Raw genomic sequence first — 18,300 nt, 5'->3', positions numbered from 1 at the left:
CTGACCCTACTTTAGAAAGATTTGTTCTGCTACTGAAGGATTCAGAGACCACTCGCAAGGCATCAGAATAGATCTGTTGAGCCTGTCCCCCACAATGTCAGACCTCCCCGGAATGTACACTGCCACCAGAAAATGGCCAGAGGAGATTGCCCACTCCCACAATCTCATGGTTTTGCGACAAAGGGGGTAAGACCTGGTTCCCCCCTGTGTGCTGATGTACCAGACTACAGACATGTCTGTCTGGATGGCAATCGACCCTTGGGGAAGATGTGCATGAAGAGCTTGCAATACTAACAGCACCGTCCTCATCTCCAGTACACTGATATGCAGATGGGTCTCCAGGGAAGACCAAGTGCCTTGGAATGTCCTTTCCATGCAATACCCCCCACCCGAGCAGGGAATCATCCATGATCACTGTGATCATCAGGGCGGGAAGAATAAACAGACGACCTAAAAGAAGATCTGGGGACTGAAGCCACGAGAGAAGTGAATCCTTGCAAGCCCAAGATAACCCCACTGGATAAGATAAGGGCAGGTCTAGCAATGACCACTGAACTGCCAGAGTCCATTGGAGGACTCTAATATGAAGAAGAGCTGTAGGGATCAGGGTGATCATGGCCGCCATGGACCACAATGCCCAAAAAACTGACTCTGCAAAAGGATACTGTGTCTGAACAATGTAAAAAATATGACTACGGAGGGACTGAAGTCTGTCCGAAGTTAGAAACACCCTGCTTTGAATGGTATCCAAATGAGCCCCAATGAAGTCAAGAACTTGCACTGGATCCAAATGGGACTTGTTCTGATTTATGGTTATGCCTAGCTGGTGGATGGTCTTGAGAAGAAGATCCCTTGCTTGACAGAGTCGATGCCTGGAGGGAGCAGAAAGGAGCCAATCATCCAGGTAGGGAAGACCTGGAAGCCCTGAAGCCGCAGATGAGCAGCCGCCACTACCATCACTTTGGTAAACACCCTGGTGGCTGTGGTGAGAACAAAGGGGAGCGCTCTGAACTGAATGACTGGCTCCCAGCTGGAAGTGGAGGAACCTCCAAGAGCACCTGTCCCTCTTGATATGACAGTACACATTCTGGAGGTCTACTGAGCACATCCAGTCGTTCATCTGCAGAAAGCAGAATGGATTGGAGAGTGACCATCCAGAATTTTGTCTTGGCAACTGACAGGTTTAGGATGACAAGATCCAGGATGGGTCTTAAGTCCCCCGTTTTCTTTGGCACCAAAAAGAACCTGGAATTGATGCCTGATCTGGATTGGTCTGGTGGAACAAGCTGGACGACTTGCTTTTCGGAACAGCTTGGAAACTTCCTCTGCTGCCTCCTCCTGTTGCAGAGGTGAGATGTCCAGGAGGTGTTTGGGAGGGACTGGGGGTTGAAAGAAGGGGCTTGAGTATCCTCTGAATATGATCTGCAGCACTCAACGATCGTCTGTGATAAGACTCCCAGGCTGTTGGGTGCAGAGACGCAGACATCTCTTGACTGTCGCCAGACACAAGCAGTCGGGCAACCTTTCAGGGCTGCTGCGAGGGTATGTCCAGGAAAGAAACCCGAGATTCTTGGTTCCTTGGACCCCCTTTGCCATGAGGACGGCGTCTATCATATCTCCCTCTGCCTCTGGAGGAAGGCAGAGTCCTAAGCATCGTAGGAAAGGGCCTGAGACTTTCGGAACCACATCTTCTTCACCCCAAACTGATTCCAGGAAAAAAGATCATTGCAGGGTTGAGAAGCAAATCCCGATGACAGACATGGTCTTCCCGTCTTTCTCACGCTGGACTAGGGTGCCGCAAACAGTCCAAAGGGTAGAACCATCAAAGGGGGTCTTCTCAAATAATGTCTTGAAGGAGTCTAAGAATGCACAAAATCAGAGCCAAACATGACGCCTGATGGCAACTCCTGTGCCTGCCGCCGTAGAGGTACCTTCATTAGCATGAGAGAGGAGCCTCATGGAAGTGCTGGAAATTGAAGTTAGGGTGGCCATACAATAAGACAATACCTTCTTCTCCTCTGCCGACATGGACCTCAGGGCACACTTGGCGATCTCTAACCAGGTCCCGCTGCAGCCTGATGACATGTGCCATGTAAATCAATGCATGCAAGCCAAATATGGCTGAAAAGCATAAGCCCGCTTCCCAAAATGGTCCATGGCCCGCAATTTCCGGTCTGGCAGATGAACCATAGAGCTCTCCTGAGTGAGCTCTTTCTTGGTGGCTGCCGCAACCACCATGGCATCTACCGAGGATCCCTTACACCAGTGCTGCCTGCCTGATGGATCATGGAGAATCTTGTCAGGGCGCTGGGGAATAGGCTCCACTGTGTCCGGTTCCTTCCATGCCCTGAAAGACATCAAGTCCACGAGAGGATCACTGAGAGGGGACACCCAGGAGGTAGAGGGTCCTGTGCCAAATGTCTCCAGGAACACCAACTCATCTGGGTTGGGTTTTGGGGTAGACCACCCCCCACACTGGCATAGGAGTTCCATGAGGTCTCCAAAGGAGACAACCTCGGGTGGTGACCAGGGGAACCCTCTCCTTCCTCCAAGTCAGTGTCTTCTGTGATGGACTCTGGAGTGGAGTCCAAGTGCGTCCTTTTGCATGTATGTTTCCGAGGGAGGTCCTCAGGGGGGTTCTCTTGGAGGACTCGGAAACTTCAGGCAGTTCCCGGGGGGGGGGGGCTCCTTGGGGTGGAGTGGCGACAGGTTGTCCTGAGGGGGTAGGATGGAAGACTCTGGACCAGAAAGAGAGGGAGCCAGGATGGACTCAGAGGAATAAAACATCAAGGGTCTCGAGGGCACCAAGAGAGCCCTCTCCACCACATCAAAAGCAGAGGGTGAACGAATCCCCGAAGCTGAGGGGAGAAACACTGGGTCTGTCATCCTGTGTCTCAACAGGGAGCCTGATCTAAGCTTCCAGGTGCCGAGACTCCAAATGGAAGGGCCGACTCCATCCTCTCAGATCTAGTGCTGAGACTATGGCTCAGAGCAGGTTGGAGCCGAGCCACTCAGGACAATGGTCGGCATTGAGGTACCTGGAACCACTGGCACCGACCCCTCGACGCCGGGAAACCTTGGACCTGAAGACTCTGAACCCAGGGGGCGGATTGGAGAAGGAGCAATGGGAAGGAAGGTGGACTGCATGCTCCCAGCCCCGGAGGGGGAGGGAGCAGCCAAGACTCCCATCTAGATCTGGGTCCGGATGAACCTCTGCATCATCCTGTCCACTTCAGCTTCAGAAAGACTACAGGTGGATTGAATGGAGGACGCCACCGGGGACATGTCTAGAAGGGGTATATAGCCCAAGAGGCCTCCGGCGAGAAGCCAGGTGATTGGAGCAGTGGGGAACCTGGGCTGGGATGCGGCCGAGGCTACGCAGAAGAAGCACAGTCAGGGGACCGTTTTTTAGGCCTATCCCGGTCTTGATGGCAGTGATTCTCTCCGTCCCTGGCCTTCTTGGGAGGAGGCTGAATCTTAGGGGCCGGGGCAGATGAAGATGAAATAGAGGCTTCAGAAGGAGGAAGGAGGCCTCCGAGAATAAGTTTGTTCCTCCTGTCGATCAATGCGCGAGGGTTGAAGCCCGCACAGATCAAACATGTGGGGTCCAGGTGAGGGACTCCCAAACATATAACACACAGTGTGTGGCCTTTAGAATGTGGTAACTTATGACCACACTCAGCACATTTTCTAAAGCCCAGCTTAGGGGTGTCAGCCAATGGCAACAGAAAAAGGAACCCAAACACACACACACAGAACCAATGCCTGAGCGCAAAAAGTGATATGGGTAGGAAAATGAATTAAGAAGACAGATACAAGAAAGGATAAAGAGAGATGAAAAAAGTCAAAAATTTTCACTCACCACTATGGGAACTTGGAGTTGATGGATCACGCTGCTATATGGACGCTCAGCAAATGAGATCTGAGGGGAGGAGGGAGACAGGGGCATTATGGGTAGGGGAGGAGCTTGGAGTTTGGATCTGATGGTGGAAAATGCAGCTGAGTTGGATCTATACTGGATCCATATTCCCACAGGTTGAAGACAAATGAAATCAACTTCAGACCCCCCCCCCCCCACATAGAGCTACATCTCCCCAGTGGCAGTCTGCTAATACATAAGCAGTATAGCAGCCCTTTATACAAGTCAGCTCAGTAATGTCCATTAGTAAGGACTGAGCACTTTGCACAGGGTTTACATGGAAAGAACTGAAGCTGTTCCTAGGCGAGGCAGTCCATGGCCCAACAAAAGCTGGGGAAACTGGAATGTGATAGCCTCAACATTTTCTTAATGCAGTACATAGGCAGGCAAATACTATTTGTATTGCTCTGATGATTTTGTAGTATTTTTAAGTCCCTATGATGAAATGATGTTTGCCTTTTAATTTTGTTAATTTTTCATAGTGTTATTACTTCCAATTATGCAATGACCAACACTCAATCCCATGCTTAAAAGTTTATTTTGTTTAGAATACTTTCTGCAATATGCTTTTCATGTGCCTATCTACTGATGTCTACATCCATGAGTTTCAGCTTTGAGAGTTTCTGTCCTTCCTAATGTTTGCTATTTTTATACAATGACTTGCCATATAACCTGTGTGTTCTTTCATATATCATTGGTGCATAATGGTTGTAATAACAAAAGTAAAAGTAAATGAAACAGGAAGGCAATGTTTCCAGACTAACAAACTGCAAGAGTACAGTATTTCATTTACTGTGTATTTAGAAATATATAAATTCTGTTCATCCAGAATGCAACAGTGTTTCTGCTAATTATAAGAAATAAGTAGCAACTAATTTTCCCTGTGTAATGTGATGTGCTGTGCAGTGTCTAACTTCACTAATAAGCACAGTTAAATAATACACACTGACATGAATATGAGCAACTGGCTCAAGGGATGAAAATATGTTGTCTGCAACCCACAAACACTGTGTACCTTAGCATTGTGAATAGTTCAGTCCCTCCACCCTTGTAAATGTTTTACTCATGTACAACATACTCTGTTTTTTTTTTTCTTTCTTGCCTTTGTCCTCTTCCCCATGGACTTTTCCCAACAGCTCCACAATCATTGTGCTGTAATCCATAGAAAAAGAGCCAGGTAATTCCAAAACAGGTGACAGTCCTAAGGCCCAACCATTCCTGCATGGGAACCCCATAAACCCTCAGTTTCCTGGTGAGAGTCAGGGGGTAGGAAGCAAACCAACATGGTGGTCCTGGGAGGACAGCCTACCCTTTCCTGCACCCTTGGCATCTCCTTCAATCCCACAATCACCATCTCCAGCTGGGAAGTGTGCCTTCATGCATTAGTTCTCCCTTGGTTACTTAATGGAATCATAGCTTGGCTGGCTTAAAATCCCACTGGGTGAATAATTGGTGCTTCTGTCAGATATCATCTGTAAGGTGAGCCAAAAACATCTCCCTCCCCATCAGGAAGGGTATATCCATAGTGGTCACTCATTCCCATCTCCCTGACAAGCTCCCAGTCAGCTGAGCTTCTGCACTGTAGTCATGGCTTTATCTCTCTACATCATGGAGCTGGCCAAACATTCAATGCATTATATAAAACAGTGGCTCCATCCAAACATTTGTATCCCTCAAGGATATACTACTGTCCTTTGCTGTCAACAATCACATCTTTCCCAAACTTAAACCATCCCCAGATAATATTTGTGTAAACTTGTGTTACCAAAATTGCAAAAATATACAACAAATTAACTATGAAAACACTGAATGAGCTGTTCAGGGTTTCATTCCCTGACTGCACTGCAAAATAACATGACCTATACCACAAAAGGCACCATAGTAAAATGCAGTCCCCAAAGCGTCAGAAACCATGAAGTGTAGAAAATAACTTTAGGGTCTTCTAGGTAAATAATAAATATGAATTATATTACTTGTGTGACACATTACAACTCCTCGTCCTCCCTTTACTATTCCCTTAAACAACACAGGGCATTAGACAACTCTCACAATGACATTAATGTATAGCAACACCTGTGCCTTAACATCATATTTCATCTTAACTCTTTCAAAGTACTTTTTATTCAGCACTGTGATTAAATGTGCATTTATAGCCAACGTCATGGTGTAATATTGTCTGTGCGATTTTTCATTTCTTAACTTCATATCAGAGGAACTGGTACAGGAAGAATGACAGTAAGCTATAAGCACATGAGTTATGATCAGTTAGCAACGCACATGCTACATACTTCCTTTTTCTTAAATTGATGTATCTAACGTTATGAGGCAGAGCTTCACTCTGCTTAACTTACAGTTTTATTATAAATGCTGTATTTAAGAATTTACCTACCTGTCCTTTTTAGTTGCATCGAACAAATCTTCTTCAGCATCAAAGAGGCTTGAACTTGCTTTCTTTTGAAGTGAGTTGTCTTTAGCTGCTACGCTTTTACGTTTTGTAGGATCATCATCTTTGTCATCTTTAGGAACATTTATGCCCTTCTTTGTGCTCTCCCAGTGGTCCTGAATATAACCAAGAAGCACATCCTCTTACAACTTAATTTTAGTTGACATGTAGGTATAAGAAGTGAAACACCATTACACCAAAGGCTCATTATTTAAGCCACTATTGATTTTGACTCTCAAGCCTTCCTGATACAATATGGAATTTTAGACATTATAATTTTAAGTTGCTCTGACAATACCCAATTAAAGTAGATTTACACAAGAAACTGATGTATGAGCCAATCTTGGACAGGACCTCACTCAATAAACTAAGGGAGTTGGACTTCTTGATTGAGTACTGGGATAACAAAAGGTCAGCTACTACCAATATTAATCTTTGATATTTACATTTTCAGTTTAAGATAACCCTACAGCAGTTCTTAATCTTCTATTTTTGGCTGCAATCACTTGCTTGTGAAGAAACAAAGTTGTTCCTGATATTTATAGAGGGAAAATTACATAATTCTTAAGATTCTCCATGACAGAAAAGCAGACAATAGCTGAAAGTCATTAAAGGAGTAACAGAAAAGTGTGAAATTAAACATGGCACACAATAAGCAATTTTTGGAGGCCTTAATACTACATTATAACAAATCTTAAAGATGATTTATCTTGTTCTGAAACTATCTTTCGCAGTGGATGCACAAAAGAGATGAAAAGACAAAGTACAGTTTTGTACCTACCATAAATGTAGATGTTCGAGTGTATTCACTGTTGCAGTCATTACTCTTGGGTTATCCTGCTGGCAGGCTACCCGCAGTTGGCCTGAATTCCACAGTCTTGGTCTGGCGTCAGTTGCTGTCGTCTCTTCCCTGACGTCAGTGTGCCAGGGGTATAAAAGATGCAGCCGACGCCATTTTCTTCAGTTTTTCTTGCCCCAGATGTCAGGTGCCCCCAAAAGAGTAGGCTAAAAATTATGCCAATAAACATGCATGCACTAAGGAAATCATTTCCTTCATCTACGAGTAAATACACCACATAGAACAGAGAAGTACAGATAAGACCCAGCAAAAGAAAGGGGGATAGTGGGAGGGTAACCTGGACTGCAACAGTGAATACTCTCTAAACTCTACATTTATGGTAGGTACACAACTGTACTATGTTCATCATGTTTCACTGTTGCAGTCATTACTCTTGGGTTGAATCCCAAAGCTGAGGATGGGTGGCTGGGGCTAAATAGGAATAAGAGAGGCTATGAGGCCCTGCAGAACTGCAGTGGCAAAGCCTGCTCTGGATTTAGAGTAGAAAGGTAAGTGGTAGTGCTTTGTAAAAGTGTGCACTGAACTCCAAGTTGCAGCCTCTAAGATGTCTTTGGTTGGTACTCCTCTGAGGAAGGCTGCTGAAGTGGCTGCTGCTCTGGTTGAATGTGGCCTAATGCCCTTAGGCACTGATTTGCCATGTTGTGAATAGCAGAAATGAATACAATGGCCTATCCATTTTGAAATAGTCTGTTTTGAAATAGCCTTTCCTTGTGATCCTGCAGCATATGCCACTAAAAGTTGCTCAGTCTTTCTGAGAGCTTTAGTTCTGTCCAAGTAGAAGCGTAGCTGTCTGTGTACGTCCAAATAATGCAGAAGTCTCTCACCCTTGTTCTGTGGGTTTGGATAAAAGGTAGGCAAGTGAATGGTTTGGTTAAGGAACACACTGGACACCACCTTAGGCATAAATGTCAGGTTTGTCCTCAGAGAAACCCTGTCTGGATGGAAAATGATAAAAGGTTCCACAGCCATGAGTGCCTGTAACTCTGAGACTCGTCTTGCAGAGGTTATTGCTAGGAGCAGAGCTGTTTTCCAGGATAAGAATTTTATATCAGCTGTTGAGGCTGGCTCAAAAGGAGGCAGCGTGAGTTTTTCCAAGACATAATTGAGGTCCCATGCAGGTACTGGTGCTCTCCTTGGAGGTCTTATGTTTTTGGCCCCTCTGAGGTACTGCCTTATTAAAGGATGAGAAAAGATAGGTGGTTCTGTATTGTAATGGGCTGAAATGGCAGAGGCATGGATCTTAATTGCTGAAAAGATAGGCCTTTGTCCAGCATCTCAGTTAAGTACTGTAAAATCTGAGGAATATTTGGTACCAACATGTCAATTCCTTGTGCCTGGTTCCAAGCACAGAATCTCTTCCATTTTTCTGCATAAAATTTTCTGGTACTGGGCATCCTGGCCTCCAAAATGACATCCATCACAGCTTTGGAGAGAGGAGTGTTCTGAATGGCTACAATATCCGCCATGCTGCCAGATTTAAGGTCCTGTGTTGGCTATGCAGAATCTGACTGTTTTGTTGGGTCAGTAAGTGAGGAATATGAGGCAATGTCCAGGCTGGACCTTGAGACAAGTTCTATAAGATTGGGTACCAGTGCTGGCGTGGCCAGTCTGGAGCAATCAGTATCATTTTTGGCTTCTCCTGTCTGACCTTTAGGAGTACCTTGGGGAGGAGAGGCAGTGGAGGAAAGGCATATACTGTTAGTTTTTTCCAGCTGAAGGATAAGGCATCCACTTTCCATGCTTGCTTGTGATAAGTCCTTGTGCAGAATCTCTGTAGTTGGCAGTTGTGATGGGAGGCAAATAGATCTATGTCTGGGCATCCCCATTTCCTTGTTATCATGCTGAAGACTTGTGGATCTAGTTTCCACTCGTGGGGATCCATGAGGTTTCTGCTTAGTTCGTCTGCCAGAGTATTTATCTTTCCTGGCAGGAATTGTGCTTGCAGGTGAACTTGATAAGTCAATGCTGGGTCCCACAAAGTCATGGCTTGTCTGCAGAGAGGGTTAGGAATGTGTGCCTCCCTGCTTGCCTATGTACCACATGACTGTAGTATTGTCCGCCTTTATCAGTAGTTGTCCTGGATGAAGTAGATCCTTGAAAGCTGTCAGGGCATTCTGAACAGCTAGCATCTCTTTTTGATTGAAATGAAGATGCATCTGGCTTGCGGGCCATGTGCCCTGAATATATTTTCCTGTCATGTGGGCCCCCCCAGGCATAATCTGATGCATCCATTATTAGGGTCTGCCTGGCTGTGGGTAAAGTGAATGGCTGTCCCGTGTTGTGGTGACAGGCCTGTGCCCACCATCGAAACTCCTGTTGCAGGCAGGGAATGAGGGTAATTAATGTTTCCAGGCTGTGGCAATGTTGAGTCCAAACACTTTTTAGATACCATTGTAGTTTCCTCATATGCAGTCTGGCATATGGAATTAGCAGAATGCAGGATGCCATGAAGCCCAAAGCCTGTAGATTTTTTCTTGCAGATATCTGGGTCTTTGTTGCCAACATTTTGAAGTAAGAAGTCAGTTGCCTTTGTTTGTCTGGCGTGAGATAAGCCATCTGGGCAGTTGTATTTAAGCTTGCACCCAGGAATATTATCTCTTGAGAGGGTACTAGTTTTGATTTATTTTCGTTTACTGGGTACCCTAGGCAAATTAGTAATCTTTTTACAAATGCCAGATGCTTTAGTAGAATGTCCTTGTTCTCTGCTTGAATAAGGCAGTCGTCCAAGTAAGGATATATTTGAATTCCTCTTTGTCTGCAAAATGCAATTACTGGTGCCAGGCATTTTGTGAAGACCCTGGGTGCAGTAGATAAGCCAAAGGGCAGTGCAGAGAATTGGTAGTGCATTGAGCCAGCTATGAATATGAGGTATCTTCTGTAAGATTGTCTGATTGGGACATGCAGGTATGCCTCTTTTAGGTCCAAAGTTACAAGCCAAGCCTTCTTGCCCAGCATGGGCAGAAGCTGCTAGAGTGTCAACATTCTGAATTTTGGAACGTCCAGAAATGTGTTTAGAATAGACAGGTCCTGTCCAGTATTGGTCTCCAGGCTTTGTCCTTTCCGGGTAGCAAGAAAAGTCTGAAGTAAAATCCTTGTCCCTGTTTTTGCTGTGGTACTCGCTGAATGGCCCTCATGTCCATGAGGGATGAAACTTGTTTTTGTGCCTCTGCCCATTGACTGTGTGGCAGGTCTGGCATACCTTTTGCCCTTGGCAGGATGTGAAAGTGGAACCTGTAGCCCTGAGACACTATATTCAAGACCCATTTGTCCTTGGTGATCATGTGCCAATTTTGTGAAAAAAGTGCTAGTTTTCCCCCTATGGGGGGGGGCTGCCAAAAGATAAGTGCTTGGTGCTGGCAGAGGAAAGTCATTGGGACTGTTTCCTGTATGACTGTGATTTGTCTTCTCTGCTTTTAGAGGCAGAAGCACCTCATTGCTTAGGCCTGTATGAGCCTTGGGGCTGGGATCTGCCTTTGGGGCGTCTGTATCTGCCTCTTTGTGGCCTGTCTTGACACTGGAAAGGACCAGTTCTTTGCAGGCCAGTTCCTGCTAAATCTGGGTGGCTGCACCTGTAAGAAATCCTTAACTGTCTGCATAGATTTCTCTTTGTCCTCCATTTTCTTCAACACCTCTTCTGCTTTAACACCAAAGTATCATGCTGTAATGGAACATCTAATAATTTTGTTTTAACATGATCAGGCAGATTCTGTTCCCTTAACCAAGCATGCCTCCTAATGACAGAACCTGTAACCACAGCCCTGCAAGAGGCCTCCAGAGAATCATAACCATATTGCAAAGTATGCTTTCCCACTTGTTGAGTTGCATGCAGTAAATCCTGCATTTCATTGTTTTTTGCACATTCAGAATTTAACATTTTCCGTTTAAGCAGTGTCATTAAGTATTGCTGATATTTAAGCATATGAAATTGACAATTTAAAGCCCTCACAGCCAAGGTAGCAGAAGTGTAAACCTTTTCCCCCATCTGACCAGTGCCCTTGAATCCCTATCAGAGGGGATAGGGTTTTTTGCAGTGGAAGCCTTGACCCCTTTGGGACCCTGAGGAATAGTTTCTGGGTCAGCAGCAGGGTTTTTATAAAGAAATTTATGTGAATCTGGAACCCTGTAGTATCTCTGTCTGGCTTAACAGGTGCAGGAGGTAAAGAGTCAGGAGACAGGCCGGACTCTGAAAATACATCATCTACAATGTCTAAAACAGGGGGGATAGCAAGAGGCCTGTGCTGAGGTAGTAAAAGAAAGTCTCTAAGCCTTTTCTTAGATTCTGAGTAGTCTTGGCTCTCCCAGTGGAAGTGCTCCCTCATGGTATGCAGGGTTTCCCCAAAAGAATAATCCTCAGGAGGAGAGGCTGAAGGGATAGATTCTTCAGCATCAGAATCCTCATAGGGAGGAAGAGAGTATTCCTGTTCAGAAGAGGAGACAGAGGAAATGGAAACCCGATCTGAAGATTCATATTCTGTCTCTTGCCTAGGCCTCTTATCAGGAGGGGGATGGGAACCCCTGATCAAAGTAATTAGGTCTTCGGCCATTTTGAGTATCTGTTTTTTGGGCATGGAGGCCTGTCCATGGGCTTGCTGCACTTGTTTCTTTGTCTTTAGTGGTCTTTGCCTTTGAAGCTGTAGTCGGTTTTACATATAAATTTGTAGGCCTGAAAACACCCTCAGAAGCCGATGCATGCTCAGCAGCTCCGGACCCATCTGAGGGAATATTTTCCAAGTGTCCAATACCTTGAGTTTCCAGTGGCCTAGTCTGCTCCACGTGGGAGTCGGAAGCGGCGTGCGGCTCTGAGGTAGCGGGCGTCAGGGGCTTCGAAAGTGCCTCACTGAGAACCGGTGACTGGCTTAGAAGAAGCCTCCTCGTCAGTTTTGGACCTCAGATGCCTGTCCTTTTCCTTGCGCTTCTTGTGAATTGCGGTAGTCGGATGGCTATCTGACGACATCGTTTAATTAAATCTTTGGCCAAAGTAATGAAATACAAAATTGTACCGACGCTTAATAGTGCGTTGGTTAAATCTAGCACAAGACCTGCAATTAGCAATGTTGTGATCAGGGCCTAGGCAAGGAATACAATAAGAATGGAAGTCCATATGAGGTATTTGCTTCCCACAAGAAATACAATTGTTAATTTTTCTGACATCGGTCTGGAGCAAGAAAAAAGTTTCCCCAATGGGGTACTTAGTTTTAAATGAAGAGTTTGGATCTGAAATTCGAACACGAAAATCTCAGGAGTTGGCCGACCGGCACTTGCGAACTGCTTCTGTTTCGGGAACCGCGCGGCAAGAAAGACTGAAGAAAATGGCACCGGCTGCATCTTTTATACCCCTGGCGCACTGATGTCAGGGAAGAGGCAACAGCAACCGACTCCGGACCAAGACTTTGGAATTCAAGCCGACTGCGGGTAGCCTGCCAGCAGGATAACCCAAGAGTAATGACTGCAACAGTGAAACACGATGAACATCTAAGCAGTTCTGGTAGTTGCTAGGAAATAAGGATAATCAGTAATAAAACAATAAGAGACAATTTGAGGCAAACAGTTAGCTATGTTAACAGATATTTTTTTTACTGCAGTATCTAGCAATAGTACATGCAATATTTCAGCTAATGCATCTAAAACAACTGCATAGGATCCATTACACTAACAGCATCTGAATAAGCAGCCTTGTATCACATTAGGAGGTTTCATCCTGTATTTTTATGAGAATGAATGTAACACAGATGACAGATCATTTAAGTAAATTATTGCATACAAGAACATCCTGGAAGGCAAATCGTAAGTACAGAACAATGCTTCCCCTAAACTCATGAAACCTAGAAAAATAAGGGGAAGGAAGGCACACAGACTCAAAATTATTTCAGATCCGCCCAAAGAAATAATTTATTTTAACATTTGTTACCTAGGTAGGTGGGCTGGTCCACAGACCCTCTTCAGCTACAATGGTTACAAGAGTAAAAACAAAATAGAGAGGCCAATTTTGTGTAAAAAAAATTAAGCAGCACGTTTTAGAGAGGCAGGATTAAACTGGGGTATCTTGAGAAAATATGTGCTAACTTGGAGAGAACACAAACTCCACACAGACGGTGACTATGACTTGGGACAGAAACTTAAAATATATATATATAGCTTTCTAATGAGTATAGCACAAAAACTGAAAGGCAGACATATCACACTGCTCTTGGAAATAAAAAAAAATGACCACTAAAAAGTGAACTGCAGACTCCTAGAACTCTATCAGAAATGACAGCATCCCAAGACCATACTCAAAACATCTTCTTTATGTTAACCTTAACATGCACAAAAAGACATGCAAGGTTTGCCAACAGACCCTTTTAATCCCAATTAGCCAAGTTTTTCAAGGATGCCTTTCAAAAAAAATGCAAACATTGTCAAATCACACTTAGCAATGTTAAGCATAGCTAGTTGAAAAATGTTTCATGATGAAAAAGCACTTCTTATACCACAGTTAATACTGAAAACATAGCCTGATCGCTCTAAAACAGTATGATACAGCCTTCAGTTATGACAAACAAAATTCCTCTTTACAGAAAATGTAGCTCATATTAACAGTTTCACAGGCAACATCAATGCAACCACATTAAAAGACACACAGAGTCCTCCAATGATTAGTCTTAATACAAAGAATAAAAACAGAGAACATGTAATCTAGAATGGAAAGGGATTCCTTGTTTAAAGGACAATAAACATCACCATAATCAGTGACTGATGCATCTTCCCGTATAAAGCTTGATCAGAATAATCTACCAAAGACAGAATATATAAATGTCTATGTCCAACATAAGACAATATAGCCTATAAGTATCCTATAAACCAGGGCCATTCCTATAACTTCAGCAAGGGAGCTGAATTATGAACACCAGAACTGACAGAGGGGGCCTATACATATATCTTTCCTGTTAAATCTGTGACACTGATGACAAACTTGCAGTGCAGTACTCTTGGAAAGGAGTTATGAAACAAAGCAGGAAGACAAAATATTTTAAAAATGCCTGCAGAGACCAACATATTGTACTGTGTTTTATATTGATATTCTATGGCCTGTAACTCCATTCATCCACAACTTTTTCCCCCCCATTTTTGCACGTGGGGTTGAAGTGTCACTTCAGCACTGAATCACCCACAGCCAATGTTCACACTACTGTGTGGCAAGCCATGCTACAGTTCTGCCATACTAAATGCATATACTCCCCCAAAAGCCATTTTAGTGTGTCAAATCCACCTAGTGCATGTCTTTGGAATATGGGAGTAAACCCATGTGAACATGCAGACTCCACACAGAAGGCACCCCATACACAAATCTAACCAGGGAACTTCTTGCTGTGCCTCCATGAATATAATAAGAGTACAACTCCAGAAGTAGAAGTGCAAATTCTAAGGAGCATACAAGTCTAAAAATGTAACAGCTCAGAATATTTATCTTAATCTGAAGTACAGCCGTCTTGAGAGTTAATATCTTGAAATTGTGGAGGGGGTGTGGGGTCTGGGGGTTTATCCCCCTGCAAAAAGAAAAAAAAAACAACTTTAAAGGTGTAACAGTGAATTTCATAACCTGCTGTTTCTTCTTTAGTTCACGGCAATTGTCAGGCCTCACAAAATTGGGTCTCACGCTTATACTTCTGACCCTTTGATACTGTACTGTTGAATTTTAAAAAAATGTGATGAAGACTGTTAGCAACACACCACTACTGTGTCCAGACAATTCCTATTCTGAAATGCCTGATCTTGAGGAGGTGGTCCCAATCATGAAGCATTTTACAACTGTAGCCATTTCACAGCATTGTTCCATGATGGATGCTGTGTATGCTAATGCACAAGGCAAAGAGTAACAGCTCTAAAATGTGATTAACAAAACTTGTTATGCACCTCTCCAACATTGGGGAGGTGAAGTTGCCTTTCTACTGTTTTGAAGAGTAGTCAGAATGTTCCATATACTACACAATGGTTATAACAAGGTTCCTGGTCACAATCATCCATAACTTACAAGACGAGACTTAAGTACCACAGTTCTGAAATGTGACTAACAAAACTTATGTACCTCTGTGACATTCAAGAGGCACAGTTGTCTTTTTCCTGTTTTTGAAGATTACTCAGCATGCTCCATACTCTACAGAATAGTTATGACTAGAACCCTTATCATAATCACGTATAATACACATTTTTTATCAATAGAATACACCAAGATAAACAGTTGGGATACAAACATCTGAGCTAAGGAAAATTATATTTAATCACTACTTTATCAGCACCACCACAAAGTCATCACTACTCTGCAGCATCAGCAGGTTCTACAATTCATTTAAATATTTGCTGTTACAGCAATGGTACTTACCATATTCACCTGACTTCATGACACAGAAGGAAGGAGTCCTGACTATAACCCAAGTGATTGGGGTTCAGTTAGTGCCCTTGGCACTGCAGCAGATGGCAAATGAGGGAGAAGACTAGAGGGGTATGGCCTACTCACCTTTCACAAAGTAAGGGTGGTACAACTGCTCAGACAGCACATAGAGAAAAGCAATTTCCCTGACAAAAAAAACCAGGGAAACCACTTCGTGCTTTAAGGTTGGTCAGCTTGTTGGCAGAAGCAACCAGCGTGGTCAGCACCTTGCATGCCCCTTACCTCTGTTCAGCTGAATCAGCCCAGGGATGCAAGTTCATAAAGTAAAAACTCTTGAACCTCTCCTGATGGCTGCCTTAATGATAGACCCTCTCAGCCACTCTTGCCCTTGGGGATGAGGGAACAAATAGGTCAAACGATGGAGAGAAGACTGATAAACAGCAAACAGAGAGAGGCAAAATGTTCAAAAAAACAAAACAAAACTAAAGAAAAAAAGTATTTACCTTATTCTCATTTAGTGAAGCACAACTCAGCACAAAGTCATACAGAATAAAAACTAACAGAGACATCTTTACTGTAAGATGTTACTAGCACAACATATTAAATTATTTGTTATACAACATGCTTTTTATGAGTCAGCAATCTAACAAAAAGAAACAGAAAAAAATCACTTTCAATTGAAAATAAATAATGGTAGCTAACTTTAAAAACAAGGTAACAGTGTACTGTGAATAAAAAAAGTCAATTCACCCAGTGAAATTCAGCAAAACCACCCAAGGAGGTAGATGAACGTAGTTAAGGAAGGCAGCAGGATATCCAAACACATAAAATGTACAGCAGTTTAATGAAACAAAAAACAGAAACGTAAGCGCTTTCAAGGTATTACAATCCGCTTCATCAGACGTGTGATGCCCATGCTTGTGGTAACCCAAATGCCTCAAGAGATCTCTTCATAAATTCCCAACTCATTCTGTCAAACACCACTTCTGCATTCAAATGAACTGGAATATATTATACTGCCTTTTGAATCATAAGAGTTCTGTTAATGTTGTTAGATGTTAGCCTACTTTTGAAAAACCTACACTGATCTGTTTTTTTTATTCTTGGCAATACTGTTGTAATTCTTTTTGCCCAAATTGTGAAATACTTTGCAGGCATGATTCAGAATTGAAATAGATCTGTGTGACCCTGGATCAAGAGGATTGTTCTACTCCTTTTGTATAACCAACCACTACTGCTTCTACGTTAAGTACACATTCATACCCAAAAATATTGTTAAAAATACTAGCCAGACTTTTATTTCCTGGTCCTTCTTTTTTCCACACTTCTACTAGAACCTTGTGACTTCCAGGGGGGTTTTCCCTGTATTCTGTTTTTTTTCACTGCTTCTTTACTTTCAATTTCCTTTATATTTGATGTTCACATCCCTCTAGGATGATGCAACTGTCTTAAATGTATTATCATTCCTTGTGTTTCTCTCAACCTCTAAATCCCGTCTATATAGTGTACTGTAATTAACCATTATACTTGTACTTTTATTCTGTGTCTACATCTACCCTGCCATTCTCATAATTCCTGACTTTATTCATTCATTCAACCTTTTGTTGCCTCAAACACCAAACTAACAATTTTGCAGCTCTAGGGCAAGTGTGAAAAACAGCTTTAAAATGATTGTTCTATGCTCATTTATGTTTTCTAAATCCTCTTGTATACACATTCTAGTTGTTCTGAAGTGTTCTTCAACCTGTTTTCCATTTATTCTTTTTTGCTTCTGCAAATCCTGTACTTTTTTCAGACATCTATTATGATTGTAGTTCCACATCTCATTTGCTTTCAATGTGACATTTCTAATCTTCAGCTTACTGCATTCCTAATCCACTGCAAGCTCTTTACTGCTTAGATTCAAATAATGTATCATTTAAAAGTTTAATCTACTCAAACATTAAAACGCTTCCTTTTAAGAATACTGGAAAAAAGCCAATGTTTGTCTGCCAGACTGTCTGAGTTGTTATGCATGTCCAAAGATGATGGTAATTGTCTGTTTTTGAGTTGCAGTTTTGCTATTCTGCAACTTGCACGTTTAATTTTTTTTTTTACAATTTATTTTACCTATTTATTCTGTTGGTGGCTGTTCCACTTCTGTTGTTGGTCAACAGACCTGAAGATAAGAAATAAAAGGAAGGGAGGATTGCTGATGTTGTGCTCTTTCCTCTTTGAGCTGCATTGCCATTTTTAGGAGCATTGGAGAACAGTTATGGTTTTGGCCACATTACGAGACCAGCATTGTGATGCTATTTTGGAGCTTCTGGGATAGGGTACCAGCTGTCTGGGACCATTTTGTGGAGGAGGCTATGTTGGGTCATCCTGAAGGAATTTTATTGCCAGCAGAATTGACGTGGAATTTGTCACTAGACTGGGATGTTGGCAACTGCTTTTGTCAGTCTTGTTTGACGGATCCTCTGTTTTGGAGTAGCTAAGTTTCAGCATCACCAGTTATTTTGTTATTGTTTTGCAGTATCTTTGTAGAAAAATGTTATAGCATTTTCTCTTTTGATTGTGTGTGGTCTTTCCTGCAGCAATTATTAACAGAGCTCACGAAGCTCTACGAGAAGGACAGCCGAAGCATATTCTCAATCGTCACTAGGTGTTTGACTTTTTAAAGTATTATTCACATTATATTCACAATCTTTTTTGCTAGACTGGTGTTTTTA

At 43.1% G+C, this 18,300-nt stretch overlaps 1 protein-coding gene across 3 annotated transcripts in view; it reads right to left on the bottom strand.

Annotated features, from left to right (window-relative positions):
• LOC122789133 (WASH complex subunit 2A-like) overlaps positions 1-18,300 on the bottom strand; it is a 2,558,205-nt gene that overhangs the window by 968,036 nt on the left and 1,571,869 nt on the right. For all 3 annotated transcript variants that reach the window (XM_044056354.1, XM_044056357.1, XM_044056356.1), the window contains exon 20: positions 6,309-6,478. In XM_044056354.1, the coding sequence (XP_043912289.1) occupies positions 6,309-6,478 (170 nt within the window). The remainder of the gene's footprint in view (positions 1-6,308; positions 6,479-18,300) is intronic.

The sequence above is a fragment of the Protopterus annectens genome, chromosome 14.part0 (genome assembly GCF_019279795.1).
Source record: "Protopterus annectens isolate FY-2018-M chromosome 14.part0, PAN1.0, whole genome shotgun sequence".
Classification (NCBI taxonomy): Eukaryota; Metazoa; Chordata; order Ceratodontiformes; family Protopteridae; genus Protopterus; species Protopterus annectens.
The sequence above is the reverse complement of the archived record's forward strand: the minus strand, read 5'-3'. Positions and strand labels throughout refer to the sequence as shown.